At 37.6% G+C, this 16,064-nt stretch overlaps 1 protein-coding gene across 3 annotated transcripts in view; it reads left to right on the forward strand.

Annotated features, from left to right (window-relative positions):
• The first annotated feature begins 13,161 nt into the window (after window positions 1-13,161).
• timm17b (translocase of inner mitochondrial membrane 17 homolog B (yeast)) overlaps window positions 13,162-16,064 on the forward strand; it is a 48,777-nt gene continuing 45,874 nt past the window's right edge. For all 3 annotated transcript variants that reach the window (XR_007936211.1, XM_028813363.2, XM_051933595.1), the window contains exon 1: window positions 13,162-13,293. Coding sequence is in view for 2 of the 3 variants with exons in the window: in XM_028813363.2 (XP_028669196.1) it covers window positions 13,268-13,293 (26 nt within the window). In the remaining variant the exon portion in view is untranslated. The remainder of the gene's footprint in view (window positions 13,294-16,064) is intronic.

The raw sequence follows: 16,064 nt of genomic DNA on the forward strand, positions 1-16,064 counted from the left end.
TTACTGGATGCCCCACGACAAGGATTATGGGTAACAGCTTTAGGAAAGTAACAGGTGGGATAAACAACAGCCTGTGATTTAAGATCACATGACTGCGGCCTGGATGGTGCTCTAATCAGTCAACCAGGAAGTTTTGCTGCCATATTTTGGGATAATACATAAGATCCCCTGCAGTTAGGATGAAGACCATCTCTTCTGAAAAATCCAGGCCTTTCCCAAAAATCATCCCAATTGTTCACAAATGCTATGCTTTTATTTGCACACCAGGTTTCTAGCCAGCAGTGAAGGGAATGCAATCTGCTATAAATCACATCCCCTCTATATAATCTTGGTAAGGGGCCAGATACAACTAAATTCCGACATTTTCTTTTAGCTTTGATGCAAAGAGAGATGAAGTTCCTCTTTAATACCTCAGATTGCTGTGAATAAATATCATTAGTGCCAACATGCAGCAATAAGGTAGATACTTCATCATCGGCAACACGGTCCAATGCGGCCTCTATGCCAGAAATCTTGGCCCCTGCGAGGCACTTAACATTAACTGCTGGTTTAACATAGTTTGGAATTCTAACATTCCACACTATGGAATCGCCAATTATGAGCACTTTCTTATTCTCAGTTTCCACAGGCGCGCTGCGGAGTGCTGAGAATCTGTTCTGGGTCCAAACTGGTGACCTGGGTGCCGGGGGACTACATTTTGGATTCTTAGACCCCCGTCTTACTGTTACCCACTCGCCCTGTGGCTGAATTGGTGCTGCTGACTTCGGCCGCGCACTGACTACAGTGGGACCTGGAGGGACTGAAGCCAAATCAGAAGTAGCCAAATTGTCTAAACAAACCGAGTCGATCCAATTTTCGGTTTGCCTAATTGCTATCAGATTCCTAACGTGGTCCTCCAATTCGCGTATTTTCCTGACCAACTCTAAATTAACTGAACACTTTTGGCAGGTGAAGCTGTCTACACTGTCGGCCTGAAAAACCTGAACTGTACATGCTGCAGGACACACAACATATAAACGTGCCCTCAACGGGCAGAGAGCAGATAGAACTTACGTTTAGTATTGATGTCATCTTCTCCGTTTTTTGTAGTTACTTAAATGCTTTCCGCTTCAGCTGAATCACTAAGAGACCGTCGGCTGTGAGCGATCGACTTTAATTTCTCACTGCCGGTTATTTCTACTGGTCAGCTGCCGGCTTTACTTCAGATGAACTTGCTTGGGTGGTTGCGGAGGGCTACGTGCCTGTCATTGATGTCATGTCAACTGGTTATCATTAGTGATGCATGTTTTTGTGCATTAATATTCAGACATGTTTATGGCCTACAAATAAAATGTGAGTTTAAGTGTTTCAACAGGAAGTGTGAAATTAATGTAGATGTATCATCATGAAATCTCTTTCTGGTTTCCAGGTTCAGAGACGAAAATCCACTTTTCTTGCCTTCCAATTGGAAAAGTCATTGATGACATCTTCATAGTCTAATCTAGATGCAATGTTTTTTTCTTTAGATAGGAGAAGCCAACCCAGCAACTAATGGGCTATACCTATTTTAGGAAGAGATTATACTGACAACCCTTTTCGGGCGACGAAGGTGGATTATGGAATGGTTTCAAAGACGTACATGCATGGAATTTGACCTTGAAAAGAGATTTTAAAAGGGTTCCTCTTAGAAGCATCTCAAATATATATTGTGAGGGATGGTCGGCCAAATATTCCGGTCCACACCTCCAGGCCACCAGATGGAGCCCTCCCAGCAGCATGAAAGTTCCCTGAATTCCAGCAGGGCCTTATGGACATTGTAGTTTTTATAAACAACCTTGCTGGATACCAGGAGGGGGACCACCAGAAGCCGCTGTAGGAAGGCTTGAGGAGTGCTACGTGTCCTATAACCCGGAAGTGCATCCTGATCACATGACTGGAAGGAATGATGTGCTTCCGGGTTGAAGAAAAAGACTTTTAATCTGACCCGGAAGTGATGAAGACTCATGGATTGCAGAGCTGGATCCACTTCTGGGTCAGGGACTATAAAGGACTATGGGAAACCCCAGACAAGTGAGCTGAGCTGGGTGGAAGGGTGGCAACGTGACTGGGAGAGGAGGATTGGTGATTGTATTGTATGAGTAGTGTGGAGTGGAGGGTGCTTTGTGCACAAAATTATTATAAAATAAATAATAATTGTAATTTTACCTGGTGTTTGGAGTGGTACCTGAGGGTTCAAGAGGTCGATAGGGGCCTCTACTGCTACAATATATACTGGAGAATGTGACTTGATAAATCCATTCGAACAGGACACGCGGACCTCAAAAGCAGGGCCCCCTTGCCACCCTCAAACGCCTCTTTTGGATGTAGTGATGTGTGCCGGATAACGGATTGCTGTCTGCGTCTATACTGTACGGGAGTGAAAACGTGGCATTTTACAGTTATTAGTCATTTTCTTCTCACATATGTGAAGGGCTCTTTGCGAACAGGGCACAAGAGTGTGGACCCAGACACCCTTCTAGATCCTGCTATGAATCATATCAGACATGACTGGACTTTTCATAACTCAGCTGTGGTTTACACCCTCAACCTGGAATTCTACAAACTGGACTGGTGACACCTTCACACCAAGCCACATACATTTACAACCTCTAATTGCAACCAGAGGGAATTAAAGCAATACTTCATCTAGAATTATTAATTGAACACATTATCTTCTCTTGGAAGATACCACTGGTTGAGAGGAATCTGAGTTCAAGACATTTTGGAGTTACCTCAAAGCTGTCATGTAAGACAGTGATGTCTTCAAGCTGCCCCAACGCTGTATATATATTCTTCAGTAGAAAAGGAGTTTGTCTGCTATTATAATTAGCAATGCAATGTCACCCGTTCCGGCAAGAATAAAAGATTGAGCTAGCAACACAATGTGTTCAAGACCCAAAACATGACTATTCAAAGCAAAAGCATCGCTTCAAGTGAAAAACTGTATCTCCGAACAAAATACAGGGTGCAGTGCCATTCACACAACAGAAAGAAAAAAGAAAATACAATGTAGAACTTTATACTTATGTTGTTCTTATGTTATGTAACACAATAGAAGCAGCACTCGCCATTGCATGAATACGTAATTTTAAGCTTTGGTCTATTTGTCAGCTAGTCTGATTTCAGCCTGTTCTGGTGTTTCACTTGCTGTTAGGTACCTGGTAGCACTGCTTTTCAAATTTTAGTAAAAAGGGGGAAAAAAAGCACAAAGGTACACCCAGGGTCAAAATGCTGGGTCGAGTCATAGTCATAGTCTTCTATTGATCAGAGGAGGAGGGTGTGGAAATTTAGGCAGAAATTGGTATAGTGGTGTGGAGTTGTATATCAGACACATATACAGTATATACAGACATAAATATTTATACAGATTTTGAGCTTGATAGATAGATAGATAGATAGATAGATAGATAGATAGATAGATAGATAGATAGATAGATAGATAGATAGATAGATAGATAGATAGATAGATAGATAGATAGATAGATAGATATATAGATAGATAGATAGTCATTTGTGTCTGTGGGCTGATATCATTATACAGCCCACCAAACTGGTGCAAAAAATGTAAATATAGCAATATAGCAATAATATAGTATAAGATGAAAAGGTATAGTGCTACAGACACCTTCAGACTCTAGTGTTTTTCTGTTTATTTAACTCTTTTGTTGTTTTCAAATATTATTTTATATATCTTGTTATTACTTATATTTGTGGTGGTGTATGTTTTCTGTTTAGTAATATCCATCCATCCATTTTCCAACCCGCTGAATCCGAACACAGGGTCACGGGGGTCTGCTGGAGCCAATCCCAGCCAACACAGGGCACAAGGCAGGGAACCAATCCTAGGCAGGGTGCCAAACCACCGCAGGACACACACAAACACATCCACACACCAAGCACACACTAGGGCCAATTTAGAATCACCAATCCACCTAACCTGCATGTCTTTGGACTGTGGGAGGAAACCAGAGCGCCCGGAGGAAACCCACGCAGACACGGGGAGAACATGCAAACTCCACGCAGGGAGGACCCGGGAAGCGAACCCAGGTCTCCTAACTGCGAGGCAGCAGTGCTACCACTGCGCCACCGTGCCGCCCGTTTAGTAATATTATGTTATATGTTCATTTTGCTATTTTCTATATTGTTAAGAATGTTTACAGTTTTATATGCTATCTTCCTTGTCTCCTATTTCTTGAGCCCATTGAGGTGGTACCACCTAATTAGCAGCTTGGGACTTTGTCCATTCATTATAAATGGAGAAGTTGCTATTCTCACAGCATTTCTGGCATTGATTTATAAGTTATTATTTTGATTTTTACATTTCTTGGATTTTGATCCTGCATTTTGTTTATAATATACTGTCTTCTGTTTTGTAATATGTGGAATTGTTTCTTTTAGGATTTCCCTTTTAGGCAATACCTATTTTTGCTTCTTTCTTCTACCTTGTCTTTAATACATTGTTCAATATTCAAGGAATTTTGCTTGTTTTTGGTTTTTTTTTGCTTTTATGCCTAATTTCTGGGTCTTAGTGAGCCAAAACCTGCCATTTGAGTTGATGTTAGGCTGTGTGGTCCCTCTTTTCTATTCCCCTTTTTTTGTGTTGCTTTGTGGCAGATATCACAACATAGAGCTTAGTGAGCAGGAAAAAGAAGAGTATATTTAAACTGGTACATGAAAGTTACAGTAACTGCTTTTGTTGTGGCTGGTACCATCTCAATACCAGGGACAGTTTTCTTATGGAAGATGTAAAAACTTGCTTTGTTACAAATTTTTAAAATTCAAAATACATATGTGAATATTTTATAGTTTATTAACTTGCAAAGTTTCTCACTGGCTTATGTTACTTCATGCCTGGTTTTTAAAGTGCAAGGTGAGGTTTTTATTTTTACTCATAATGTACAACTAAGGAGCTTTGGGTTTTATTTTAAGAGCTACAGACATAAAGTGTAGAATAATTAGAAAGGTATTAATTAGACCAAAGAGTATGGATACCTCTTCCCAGTGAGATATCATAAGTTAAAAATGATAATGAGGTAATGAATTTTAATGTAATTAGTTCAATTGGTGTGGGAGTGGCATAGCCAAAATGAAGAAGTGCCTACAACTATGGGGCAGTGCTGTGGACATAGGAGCAGCATTACACAAATCAGGTTGAAGGGTGCATTTTAAAAATGGATGGGGATGTTGGTAAGCAGTGTTTCATACAATCAGGATAGACTTCACTAGGTAAGGATCTTCCACAAAAGGGTGAATGGATGGCTATGTAAAGCAATATTATTTCTTTATCTCATTATGGTTATAGGTTTAATATTGTCACATGTACAGAGCACAGGGAAATTCTTACTTGCTTTTGCTAATCAAAATGCCACACATCAACACTCTCCATAGCAAAGATCAGTTAGCATATCAACATAAACCTGACACTTTTGTCTTCTTACCTGAAACACAACAATATAAGAACATAAGAAATTTGACAAGCAACAGGAGACCATTCAGCCCATCACACTTTCCTGTTTAGCTAATAGCTAAGCTGTTCCAATATCATGTCCAGATATTTCTTAAAGGTTGTCAAGACTTCCTGACTTCAGTCCTAAATACACTTCTCCTTAAATTCCACTGGTGTTTGTGAGTATGTGATTCGCCATTTAGTTGAAAGAGTTCTGTTGGATCTACTTTATCAGTCAATGCCTTTGAGAATTTTGAAGACCTGGATTAAGTCCCCATGCTGTCTTCTTAGCTCTGTTGTGTCTTTATGTGTATTAATTCTGTATTTAATCATTTGTAAACTCTGTACTTGCATTTAACCTAAGAACTTTTCATACAAAATGAAGTATATTGAATTGAGACTGTCTAATTCTCCAAGTTTGTCAGAGTACGACAATGTCCTTAAATCCTAGGGTACACTTGGTTTCTCTCCTTTGCACAGCCTGAAGTCCTGAGATGTCTGTCATATAGCACGGTGTCCAGAATTGCACATAGTACTCCAGATGCAGTATTATTAGTGCATTATATAGTCTAAGAATAACTTCCCTCGATTTTCATTCTGCAGATATTTTTTATATATTACCTAACATTGTATTTGCCTTTTTAATAGCTACTGCACATTGCTTAGATGATGAGTAGGTTGTGTCAGTCCTTTTAAGAGGTTGCTTCCTAGAGGAATTATCAGCATTATAAGAGGGATCTCTAAAACAGCTTGAATTAGCAGAGTGAGAGGGGATTCTTTTATTTTTGGAAAGACAAAGACACATTTAATTTTATGCATCTTTTGTCTTGTTTTTTTGGTTATGCTTTCTGTGAGCTTGTTGTATGTGAGAGCCTATAGTAAAACTTTTTGAACAGACACCAAATCTAAAATGAAAATTCTTCTAAAGCTCTACTGGAGGACGACTTCCTTTATGTGTTTCAAAGTGAGGGAAGGAACTGTGATCCTACACGAGAAGATAACAAAGGTGAGGAAAGTGTTGTGTTATAGCAAGGGGTTTTTCCCTGACTTGTACTTATTCTCATTTTTTGTGTTTTTTGTTAAATTTGTATCATTATTTTTCATGTCTATATATCATTAGTTTGTTTATCTTTTCATTAATTGTGTATCCATATATTTCTTAAAGCTCTCTTTTGCATTTTGTGGGTGGTTTTGGACCTATTTAGGACTGACTATGGTAAGAAGTGGGAATTAAGCTGGACTTGATGAGCCTCTTCTGGGCTGGTGAGTGAAGGTCCTGGCTTGATTTTATTGTCTTTTTGGAGGCCTCAAATCCATATTCACCATGTTTGTGACTCCGGCACATAACAACAGAAATGTTGCTTCTGTTAATGCACACTTTTGTGTATACATGCACACTAATGACTTTTTATATTGAATATCTGATGTTATGTCATTCAGCTGTAATAGAGTTAAACCTATATATTAAGAACTCATAATGGATCTAGATTGAGTCTGATAATACTTTGGGTGGCTTGGGCTGGGTTAGATTTAGGTTAGAGTTTAACACCTGTATATATAGAACAACACATTTTCACAATAGTTAGAAGTGTTCTCTACAATAATTTTGAACTTAAATATTGGCCTTTAATATATTAACTGCCTGAATATGGTAACAAGTATGTCTTTGTCATTGGTTAAACACCCCAATGTATTCATCTGTTCATCAGGACAGTTCTACATAATGTTATCTTGACAAATAAGTCTCTAATTTTAAATGTGAAGTTCCAGTCATTTTAGATGGATAGATAAGAAAGACAGTAAAATAGATAGATAGATAGATAGATAGATAGATAGATAGACAGATAGATAGATAGATAGATAGATAGATAGATAGATAGATAGATAGATAGATAGATAGATAGATAGATAGATAGATAGATAGATAGATAGATAGATAGATAGATAGATAGATAGATAGATAGATAGATAGATAGATAGATAGATTTAGGTACAGCCGAAACTATTCTATGTAAATTATATTCTAAGCTCAATTTCACTATACTTAAGAAATCATTTCCATGCCACTTCCAGTCCTACAATGTGTAATTATATTTAGATCCCTGTATACGTATAAAGTAACATTCATTCATTCATTCATTTTCCATTTATCTATTCATTTGTAGAGACCTAATCTATTTCAGGATCTTTAGGAACTGCAGCTTATCCTAACAGCAATGAGAAACTATTTTTTATTTGTAGATAAAAAGATGATGACGTTATCCAACACTAATTCACTAATGGGAGTTTTGAGTTACATAACCATGGCAGTTGACAAATGCTGCCTTGCTTAAAGGGCTATAAAACAGAATGTGTGCACAGATCACATGGCCAATCACCTCAGGCATGCCTGCTCTCCTGTAAAAGGTAGTAGAAATTCTGCCCTACTTTTTGTATACCCAAGAAAATATACTGTATTCTAAATGAAGCACAGTAGAACTCTTGGGGATTGTGGCTGTGTTGTCTAAAAAGCTGTGCTCTCATAGACATTGAGCAACATACAGTAAGAATTACCTTATGCAAAATAAGTGCATTGCAAGCTAAAATTGCATGTTTCAGAGGGACTGCTCAGTGAAGTTTTCATTTTGACATCAGTCACATTACAGGTTTTTTTTTTTTTTTGGAAGGATTTTATTATTACTAGAACTGAGGTGTGCCCAGTATCTGCTGCAAATCATTGATCAAATTTGCACTTGGTGAACATCCATGGATATATTTATGGACATTCATGAAACATCCATGACAGTACACATATCCATATTAGTAGGATCCGGATTCAAAGATACTAGTTTTTGTATAGCATTTAACATGATCATAAAAAAAAAATTAAAATCACCTTTTTCCTTTGGTTCCTAAGTGGATGATTTGAACATTAATCCATTTCCAAAACCACTTATTCAGTTCAGGGTCACAAGAGCTCATACCTACCATTGGAGCACTTGGTGCTAGGCAAACTCTAAAGAAGCTTCTGGACACTCATTCACATGTTCACACTGCTTGGAGCCTTTTTGAGTCATGGGACAGCAATATGTCAACCATGTCATTCCACATTTTGAACATTTGTGTACTTAACAGGGCACACATGACTACCATTATCCATGCACTACACAATACTTTTTATTTTTTAAATATTAAAATTTTTACAAAGTCGAGAATAATGTTACTCTAAATTATATATGCAAAGCATTATTTTAATAGAAAACAGTGCTTAATGCCTCAATAACAAGGCACAGTCTCTCAATAAATCTGCCCCAGGGTTTGTTTAAAGGCCCTTTTACACTAGCATTCCCACATGTATTGTAACTTGCCATATTCTACCCAGGTACTATACCAGGAGGTGTTTTGTTTCACACTACATATACGAAAAAGCTGGATGTCTCTCTAGATTAAGTGGTAAAAAAAAACATGAAATCTGTTTAAAAGATGCACTGTACTGTACATGGCTTTGGGACTGTATGGAGAGGTTAAGCATTTCTGCTGGCAGCTCATTTTTTAAATATGAAATTGTGCATCCTTGTCTTTGCACAGAATAAAACCACATTGGTAACTGGGCTAATCCTCTATCCTTAGTGGTTATAGTTACATTGTGGAGATTTTCAGTCACTTCGAAGTATATCCTTGGTATGAAAATTGGCTAAAAAATAAATTTTATTGTTGTTGTTGTTGACCTTTTATGTAGCTTATATGCTTGACATACTGAATCTCATTGATGGTGGTCATTGTTTAATTGGATTTAATTTTTTTACATGAAGGGAACCTCATTTTATTGTATTAGGTCCCATCAAATTCTAATTATGCCCCTGCTTTAGAGAGGATTATGAGTTTCAACAATGTATTGGTGCAGTAATTTTAAAACACCTTATATAAATAATTTATATCTGCACAGTAACAGCACACAAACACGGGTATCTAGTAGTTTCGTTAGGAACTTTGCTGCCTTCTAGATGGCAAAATTAGAATTTGTGAGACTTCTAGACAGGAAACAAATATTCAGTACAGTTATAGGGATAATTTATGCTCTGATTCCTGAGTAGTGTTTATATTTTACATTCTCTCTGTTCCTATATGGCTATCTATACCTTAGACAGGTAAATCTCAAATTCAGTCCTGGGGGTTCCCTGTGGCCACAGGTTTTGGTGACCAACTAGTTTCTCAATCACACAGTTATTGTTACCTTTAATTAATCTCATTATTTAATGAACATTTCCTTTTATTTTGCATTTAGAAGAGAGAAGCAGTGTCAGATATACACATACAGGAAATTAAGATATGTTTGCATTTTTTCTGTATCTTTTTCTGTATCTTTCAATGCTTGGTTTGTTTTCTTATTTTTAAAACTCACTTTTTCTATGGAGTTTGTTTTCTTAACTATATCTGAATGCTGACAATTAATGATGAGCAGAGCAGACACCAGCACAAATGACTCTCAAAGGAGCAACTACTTCAGAGTTAAACACTTACTGTATATGCTTATTAGTAAATAATAGGAAAAAGAATGAATTCTCACCCATCTAATGCATTTATATTCCTACTTCATTCACTAAGACGTGTAACCAGTTTGTAATTTCTGGATGTATTCAAAAAATATTGAAGCTGCTAAGTAACAACTTGCTTAATCAAGACAGAAATCCTATTAGGAGAAGAAATGGGTTGGAACAAAAACTGTAGCCACAAGTGGCCCTGAGTCTGAAGGTATATGCCAGGCTGTTTGGGAGCTCTGTAACTGAAAAGTAGCTTCAGAAATGATAAATGGAAGAATTAAATAAGAACTCTATCCATCTTTCTGTCTGCTAAATCTGCTTTTAAATTGTAGGTATTGGCAGCCAGATTCTGTCCAGGTAGCACCATACAAGAACCCCTAATGGGTCTGTAGGACCAGGCATAGGTGCCCAAAGGTCAGAGCCCTCATCAGACCCTAAATCAACTGGGTTTGGGAAGCTGAACCCAACTCAAACTATTGTTAACTGAATTATGTCATATGTACGGTATGCTCATTAGTTATTAGTTTGTAGTTGATTTCCTATAAATAAAAAATAAGCCCTGACATTTAGTTGAATAACTCACTTTTATTCAGTGTGTCTGTATGTTAGTTCTGGGTGTTGGTATGGGTTGGAGAGGGTGGCCCAGTGCCTTGTCAGGATTAGTAGCCCATGAACTTGGGATTCATTCTTAGGCAGCATTGAATGCAAGTCAGCAGTAAGAAGCCAGCTAGGATGGCTTTGTCATGGTAGGGTTCTAGGGAGCCACTATTTCCCCTCTTTATACTCTTTGTAAGTAGACCCCAACAGAATACATCAAATCCCATACCATAACCACACTGTCAGGTTCTGTAGTTCAACACACTTTCTGTTAATCTCAGTCAATTAGACAGAACAAAAGAATAGGCAAGAGATAAGCTACACATAAACACCAATGCAACCTGCTGTTGCTAGATGTTAAGCCTTTTCCTGGTGGCCCATTTCTTGCATTTCTCAAAGTCTCAGAAATCAGTCTGAGAATTCTTGGATTGGCTTTTCCCTCCTCCTGCAAGCAGGTCCTCCAGTTTACAGGGAAAACATGGGGGTTGGTGGCAGGATTGGCACTCTAGCCACTCTAAAAAATCTCACACTGTTCCAGTGTAGTGCTGACATGTCACCCATCGCACTCAGGTCACAATCCATTTTGGCATGAGGTGGGTATGGCAATGTGCTGTAATCAGCTCATGCTCCCAACCTCTTCCTCCTCCTCCTCCTGTCTTCCTTCTGATTAGCTTTATACTGATCTCTTTCCTCTCTAATTAATAAGCTCTTTTACTGATTATTTAAAGCCCTTTGACATTATTCAAGGTTCATAAAACGAAAATTATGTTTCCAAAATCAGCTACTTTAGCTCACACTTCTGACCTCATAAATATGAACCAAAAGTGCAGCATGCTAGTGACAGCTTATGAAAACTTGTGTGCATTATAATATCAGTTTTGCATTACACAGGTAGAGGCAAAAAACACAAATAGCCAGATTTATAAGGCTGCATACCTTTACCCTTTTATTTAGGCAAAAACAATAACATTAACCAAGAAGGATTCATTTTCAGCAGTTAATTGGCAAGCTGTTTCAACATTACAAGAAAAGTATCTTCAGAAAGCTATTTTATTCTTTTAAATGTGTTAAATGATATTATAATAGATAATTATCAGAAAAAGGACATTCCAAATATGACTCAAGGAAACGCTGCATCATCAAATTTCAGGAGAAGAAAATGTCCTGATGACTGTTCAACAGAGGAAATGTTATGTTTGTAACTTCCTTCTTTTCAGCATGGTTTTTCTGCTCATCTTGAAAACTTATGACATTCCAAATTATTGATTTGAAAAATATTTAAATAACTGAATGATATCATTGAAATGTTGGGATATTCCTAACTAATTTACAGATATGTTTGGACTTTTTTTTAGAACATTATAACAATCTGCAAGAGAACAGGCCATTCTGCTCAACAAAGCTCACCAATCTTATCCACTTAATTCTTCCAAAATAACATCAAATCTAGTTTTGAAGGCCCCTGAAGTCCTACTGTTTATCACACTACCTGGTAGCTTATTCCAAGTGTCTATGGTTCTTTGTGTAAAGGAAATCATCTTAATATCTGTTCGTAATTTACCGTTAGCAAGTTTGCAACGGTGTCCCTTTGTTCTTATTGAACTCATTTTAAAATAACAATATCGATACACTGTGCTAATTCCCGTCATAATTTTAAACACTTCAGTTATGTCACCTCGTAATCTCCTTTTTCTTAAACTCAAAAGGCTCAGTTCTTTTAATCTTCCGTCATAATTCATTCCCCGTAGCCTGGAATTAGCCTAGTCGCTCTTTTCTGGACTTTTTCTAGCACGACTACGTCTTTATTTAAATCACGGAGACCAAAACTGTACACAACACTCTAGATGTAGGTCTACGGAAGCGTATCTCTTGGACTTGTATTCTACATATTGTGCTATATAACCTAACATTCTGTTAGCCTTTTTAAAGTGTTCTGAACACTGTCTAGAAGTTGATAATGACGAGGCAACTACGGCTCCTAACTCCTTCTCATAAAGTGTACTTTCAAATTTCTATGTGTCTAAATCTCTAAATTATTTTCTGACACCGTTCTTATTACTGATAAAGTGTACTTTCAAATTTCTATGTGTCTAAATCTCTAAATTATTTTCTGACACCGTTCTTATTACTGATTCCAGCTCCAATATCAAATAAAAACATTAAATTTTAATCAGCTGTAGTCAGCTTTTTAATCGCTGCAGCGACAAGCTACTTGGAATGAGTGTCGGATTTAAATAGCTAGTTTTACCTGCTTTGAGGGCATGGCTACACAAAGATAGACTGAAATTTAATTATGCATTTTACCATAAATGCTAAAGCAAACAGTACTGGCATTGTGCCCTAAGTGTTCCACTTAAGTCCTACTGCTGTCTCCACAACAGACGATGATTAATCTAACTGGAGTAGAAACCAACTAAACCTGGCAAGCTAGTGTTGGCACTACGGTAATTTACGAAACACACGTTGATTGAAATCTTAACAGCCAATCACAACGCGAGAATGGCGTTCTTCTCCTATAATAATGTTCAATTGGTCACGTTTTCACTTATCCACGCCCTTTATTCCCTCTAACACCGCCATCTCCCAAAAAGGGGCCGAGCTTGTTTGAAGTCTCGTTTAGGATTGGGTGATTGTAGTCCAACCTTAGACTGCTAGTCTTATGTTTTTCCGTTCTGATCGATGAAAGATGGAGGAGTATGCCAGAGAGCCATGGTAATGTACTATGAGTGGTTTATGTGATTAAATCAGGTGTGCTGCTTTTACTCTTTGTGACAGCACAAACGAAGGACATTCTTGGTTAATTTCAACTTAATACTTTAGAGAAGTTCAATTTTTAAGGCTTTTGCATTGCGCTGTATTAAGAGCGTATCGAAATACTTTTTAACTCCACTGAAATTATTGGTAATGCGTTCTAGTGTTCTCAGTTTGCACAGACGGCGTAGCGAGTGAGTTGTGAGGGGAATTTGAAGCCTTGATTGACTTGTCAAAGAAGTCCCGTTTGTTTTTTCTTGCTTTATGTTTTCTGAACAGGTAGACCCCTCTACTATACTCTAACAATAACACATAACGAGAATTAAAAGATCAAGAATTTCACTCCAGTAGTTTACACATTTGGTTCTTGGCACAGCATGTGGTTGCCGATTTAAATTCAACCCATTTATTATTTACGAGAGAACTTATGCATTTGAGTAAGCCTGTCATTTAGTTAAGTCGTCTGTTCTTTCTCGATTTTGGTACTTTTCCAATTATATGAGTTTTTAATAATGTCTCATTTATTTTCATTATATTTTGCTTATTGGTAGTTTAATGTACTTTAAGCTAAGAACAGGCATTTGAGTTCAGAACTTAAAAAGCAAATACAAAAAATTGCTTTAGACATGTGAAATGCATGCTGGCTGCTGGAATCTCGGAGAGCACAGAGGTGGAATGAACTTGAATTAAATTTGAAAGTTGTTCAAGACGAACTGTACAACTACTGTACATGGAATACGCAGGTCAGAGGTTGAAAGTAATGTTTTGTTTTGAAAAGTAAGGTTTAAAGAGAAAGTCTTACTTTATCATGGTAAAAGTATATTTCTGCTCACTGTTAGGACCTAAAAAGAACCTAAAAACTGTGCTTATAAATGGAAAAAAACTATGTTTTAAATCTGTGGAGAACGTAATAGAATTGAATAATGAGAAGATACAGTTATGGTCTAATAAGTTGACCTGGAGTTTTATCATGAGAAAGTAAACTAAAAGTGTACCATTTCAAAATACTCCCTTGTTTTGCAAAAATCAAGAATGAAGCTGAAATGTTTTACTTTGTAAAGCAGTAACAATAAGAGTACATCTATAGTTGTATAAATATTATGAAAACATTTCAGGTTGTTTAATAGCTTGGTATAGTACACTGCCCATTGCTTTTGAGCACAGACCACCAAATTTAGTTGAAACAGCCTAAACTTAGCATTTGTGTTAAAAGGCTTTATTGACAGCAAATAACAGAGACAGGATTGATCTCTGTGTAAAGTCCTTTACAGGAACATACAGAGGAGGTTTTAATAGAGCACAAAATAGCCTGTTTTTGCCACAATTCAAATCTACTAAGATTTCTTTAGGATGCTGGATTCTGAATTTCAGCTTGGAAACTTGCAGGATTAAATGAAGGATAATTAAATAAAAGCATTCAAATGTCTTTTATCCAATCCCACCTTCTGCAACTACTTTTTTTTCCCCCCAAGTGTAAGATTACAAGCCGATGCTGGTCTTAGCAGTAGACAGCACATGGCAGGAACTAGGCCTAAATGGCCCACAGACTGTTGAGTATAAGCCCTTTTAAGCAACAGAGCTAACTACTGTAACATAATGTCCCCCAAAATCAAAATTCAGTAAAATGTCATTTTAAATAACATTCACCGTCATTCAGCTGCACAAATGCAAATGATCTCACTAGAAAACCATAGATATTTGATTCATTTAAGCTTTCATTGTCTGCACAATCTAGCTACTGAAACACTTTTCATGAAGAGGCTGTAATGCTAACAAAATGTTCACTCCTTTGGCCATCAGTTGTAAAGTTTTGTATAACTCTAAGTGTGAGAAAGTGAGAGTGAAGGATGAACTGTATAAAATTTTAACACTTTGACAACAGTTAGCAAATACATAAAAAAATGACTTCTGAATTATGTGGTATTATGAAGTGCAACGGACTCCCTGCATTCTCTTCTCCAAAAAAGTTAAGGTGGGCAAACTCCCAGTAGTTAAAAGTAATTTCAACAATAACAGTTCAGCCTTGCCCTGACAAAATTCATACTTCTAGTGTCATTTTTCCTATTATAATACAAGTATGGATAGGTAATTCTTGAATTGTATATACAGTATTTAAAGGCAATTATATATATTCTCTCCAGGTATATTTGCCTATATTCATCCATCCATCCATCCATTTTCCAACCCGCTGAATCCGAACACAGGGTCACGGGGGTCTGCTGGAGCCAATCCCAGCCAACACAGGGCACAAGGCAGGAAACAATCCTGGGCAGGGTGCCAACCCACCGCAGGACACACACAAACACACCCACACACCAAGCACACACTAGGGCCAATTTAGAATCGCCAATCCACCTAACCTGCATGTCTTTGGACCGTGGGAGGAAACCGGAGCGCCCGGAGGAAACCCACGCAGACACGGGGAGAACATGCAAACTCCACGCAGGGAGGACCCGGGAAGCGAACCCGGGTCCCCAGGTCCCCCAACTGCGAGGCAGCAGCGCTACCCACTGCGCCACCGTGCCGCCCGCCTATATTCATATTTAGTATAATTTGAAATAGGGAATATAATCACATTGGAAATGCAGAGGAAGAGGTCAGAACAAGTTAAAACAGAGCTGCAGCCTATCTCATAATGAATATCAATGGGTGATCTTTACAGTCAGGAGGAGAACTTTAACATTTTTTGATTGCCTTTTAAAAGATTTCCCTAATGAGAAAAGTCATGATTG

The sequence above is a fragment of the Erpetoichthys calabaricus genome, chromosome 11, assembly GCF_900747795.2.
Source record: "Erpetoichthys calabaricus chromosome 11, fErpCal1.3, whole genome shotgun sequence".
NCBI classification, from domain to species: domain Eukaryota; kingdom Metazoa; phylum Chordata; class Cladistia; order Polypteriformes; family Polypteridae; genus Erpetoichthys; species Erpetoichthys calabaricus.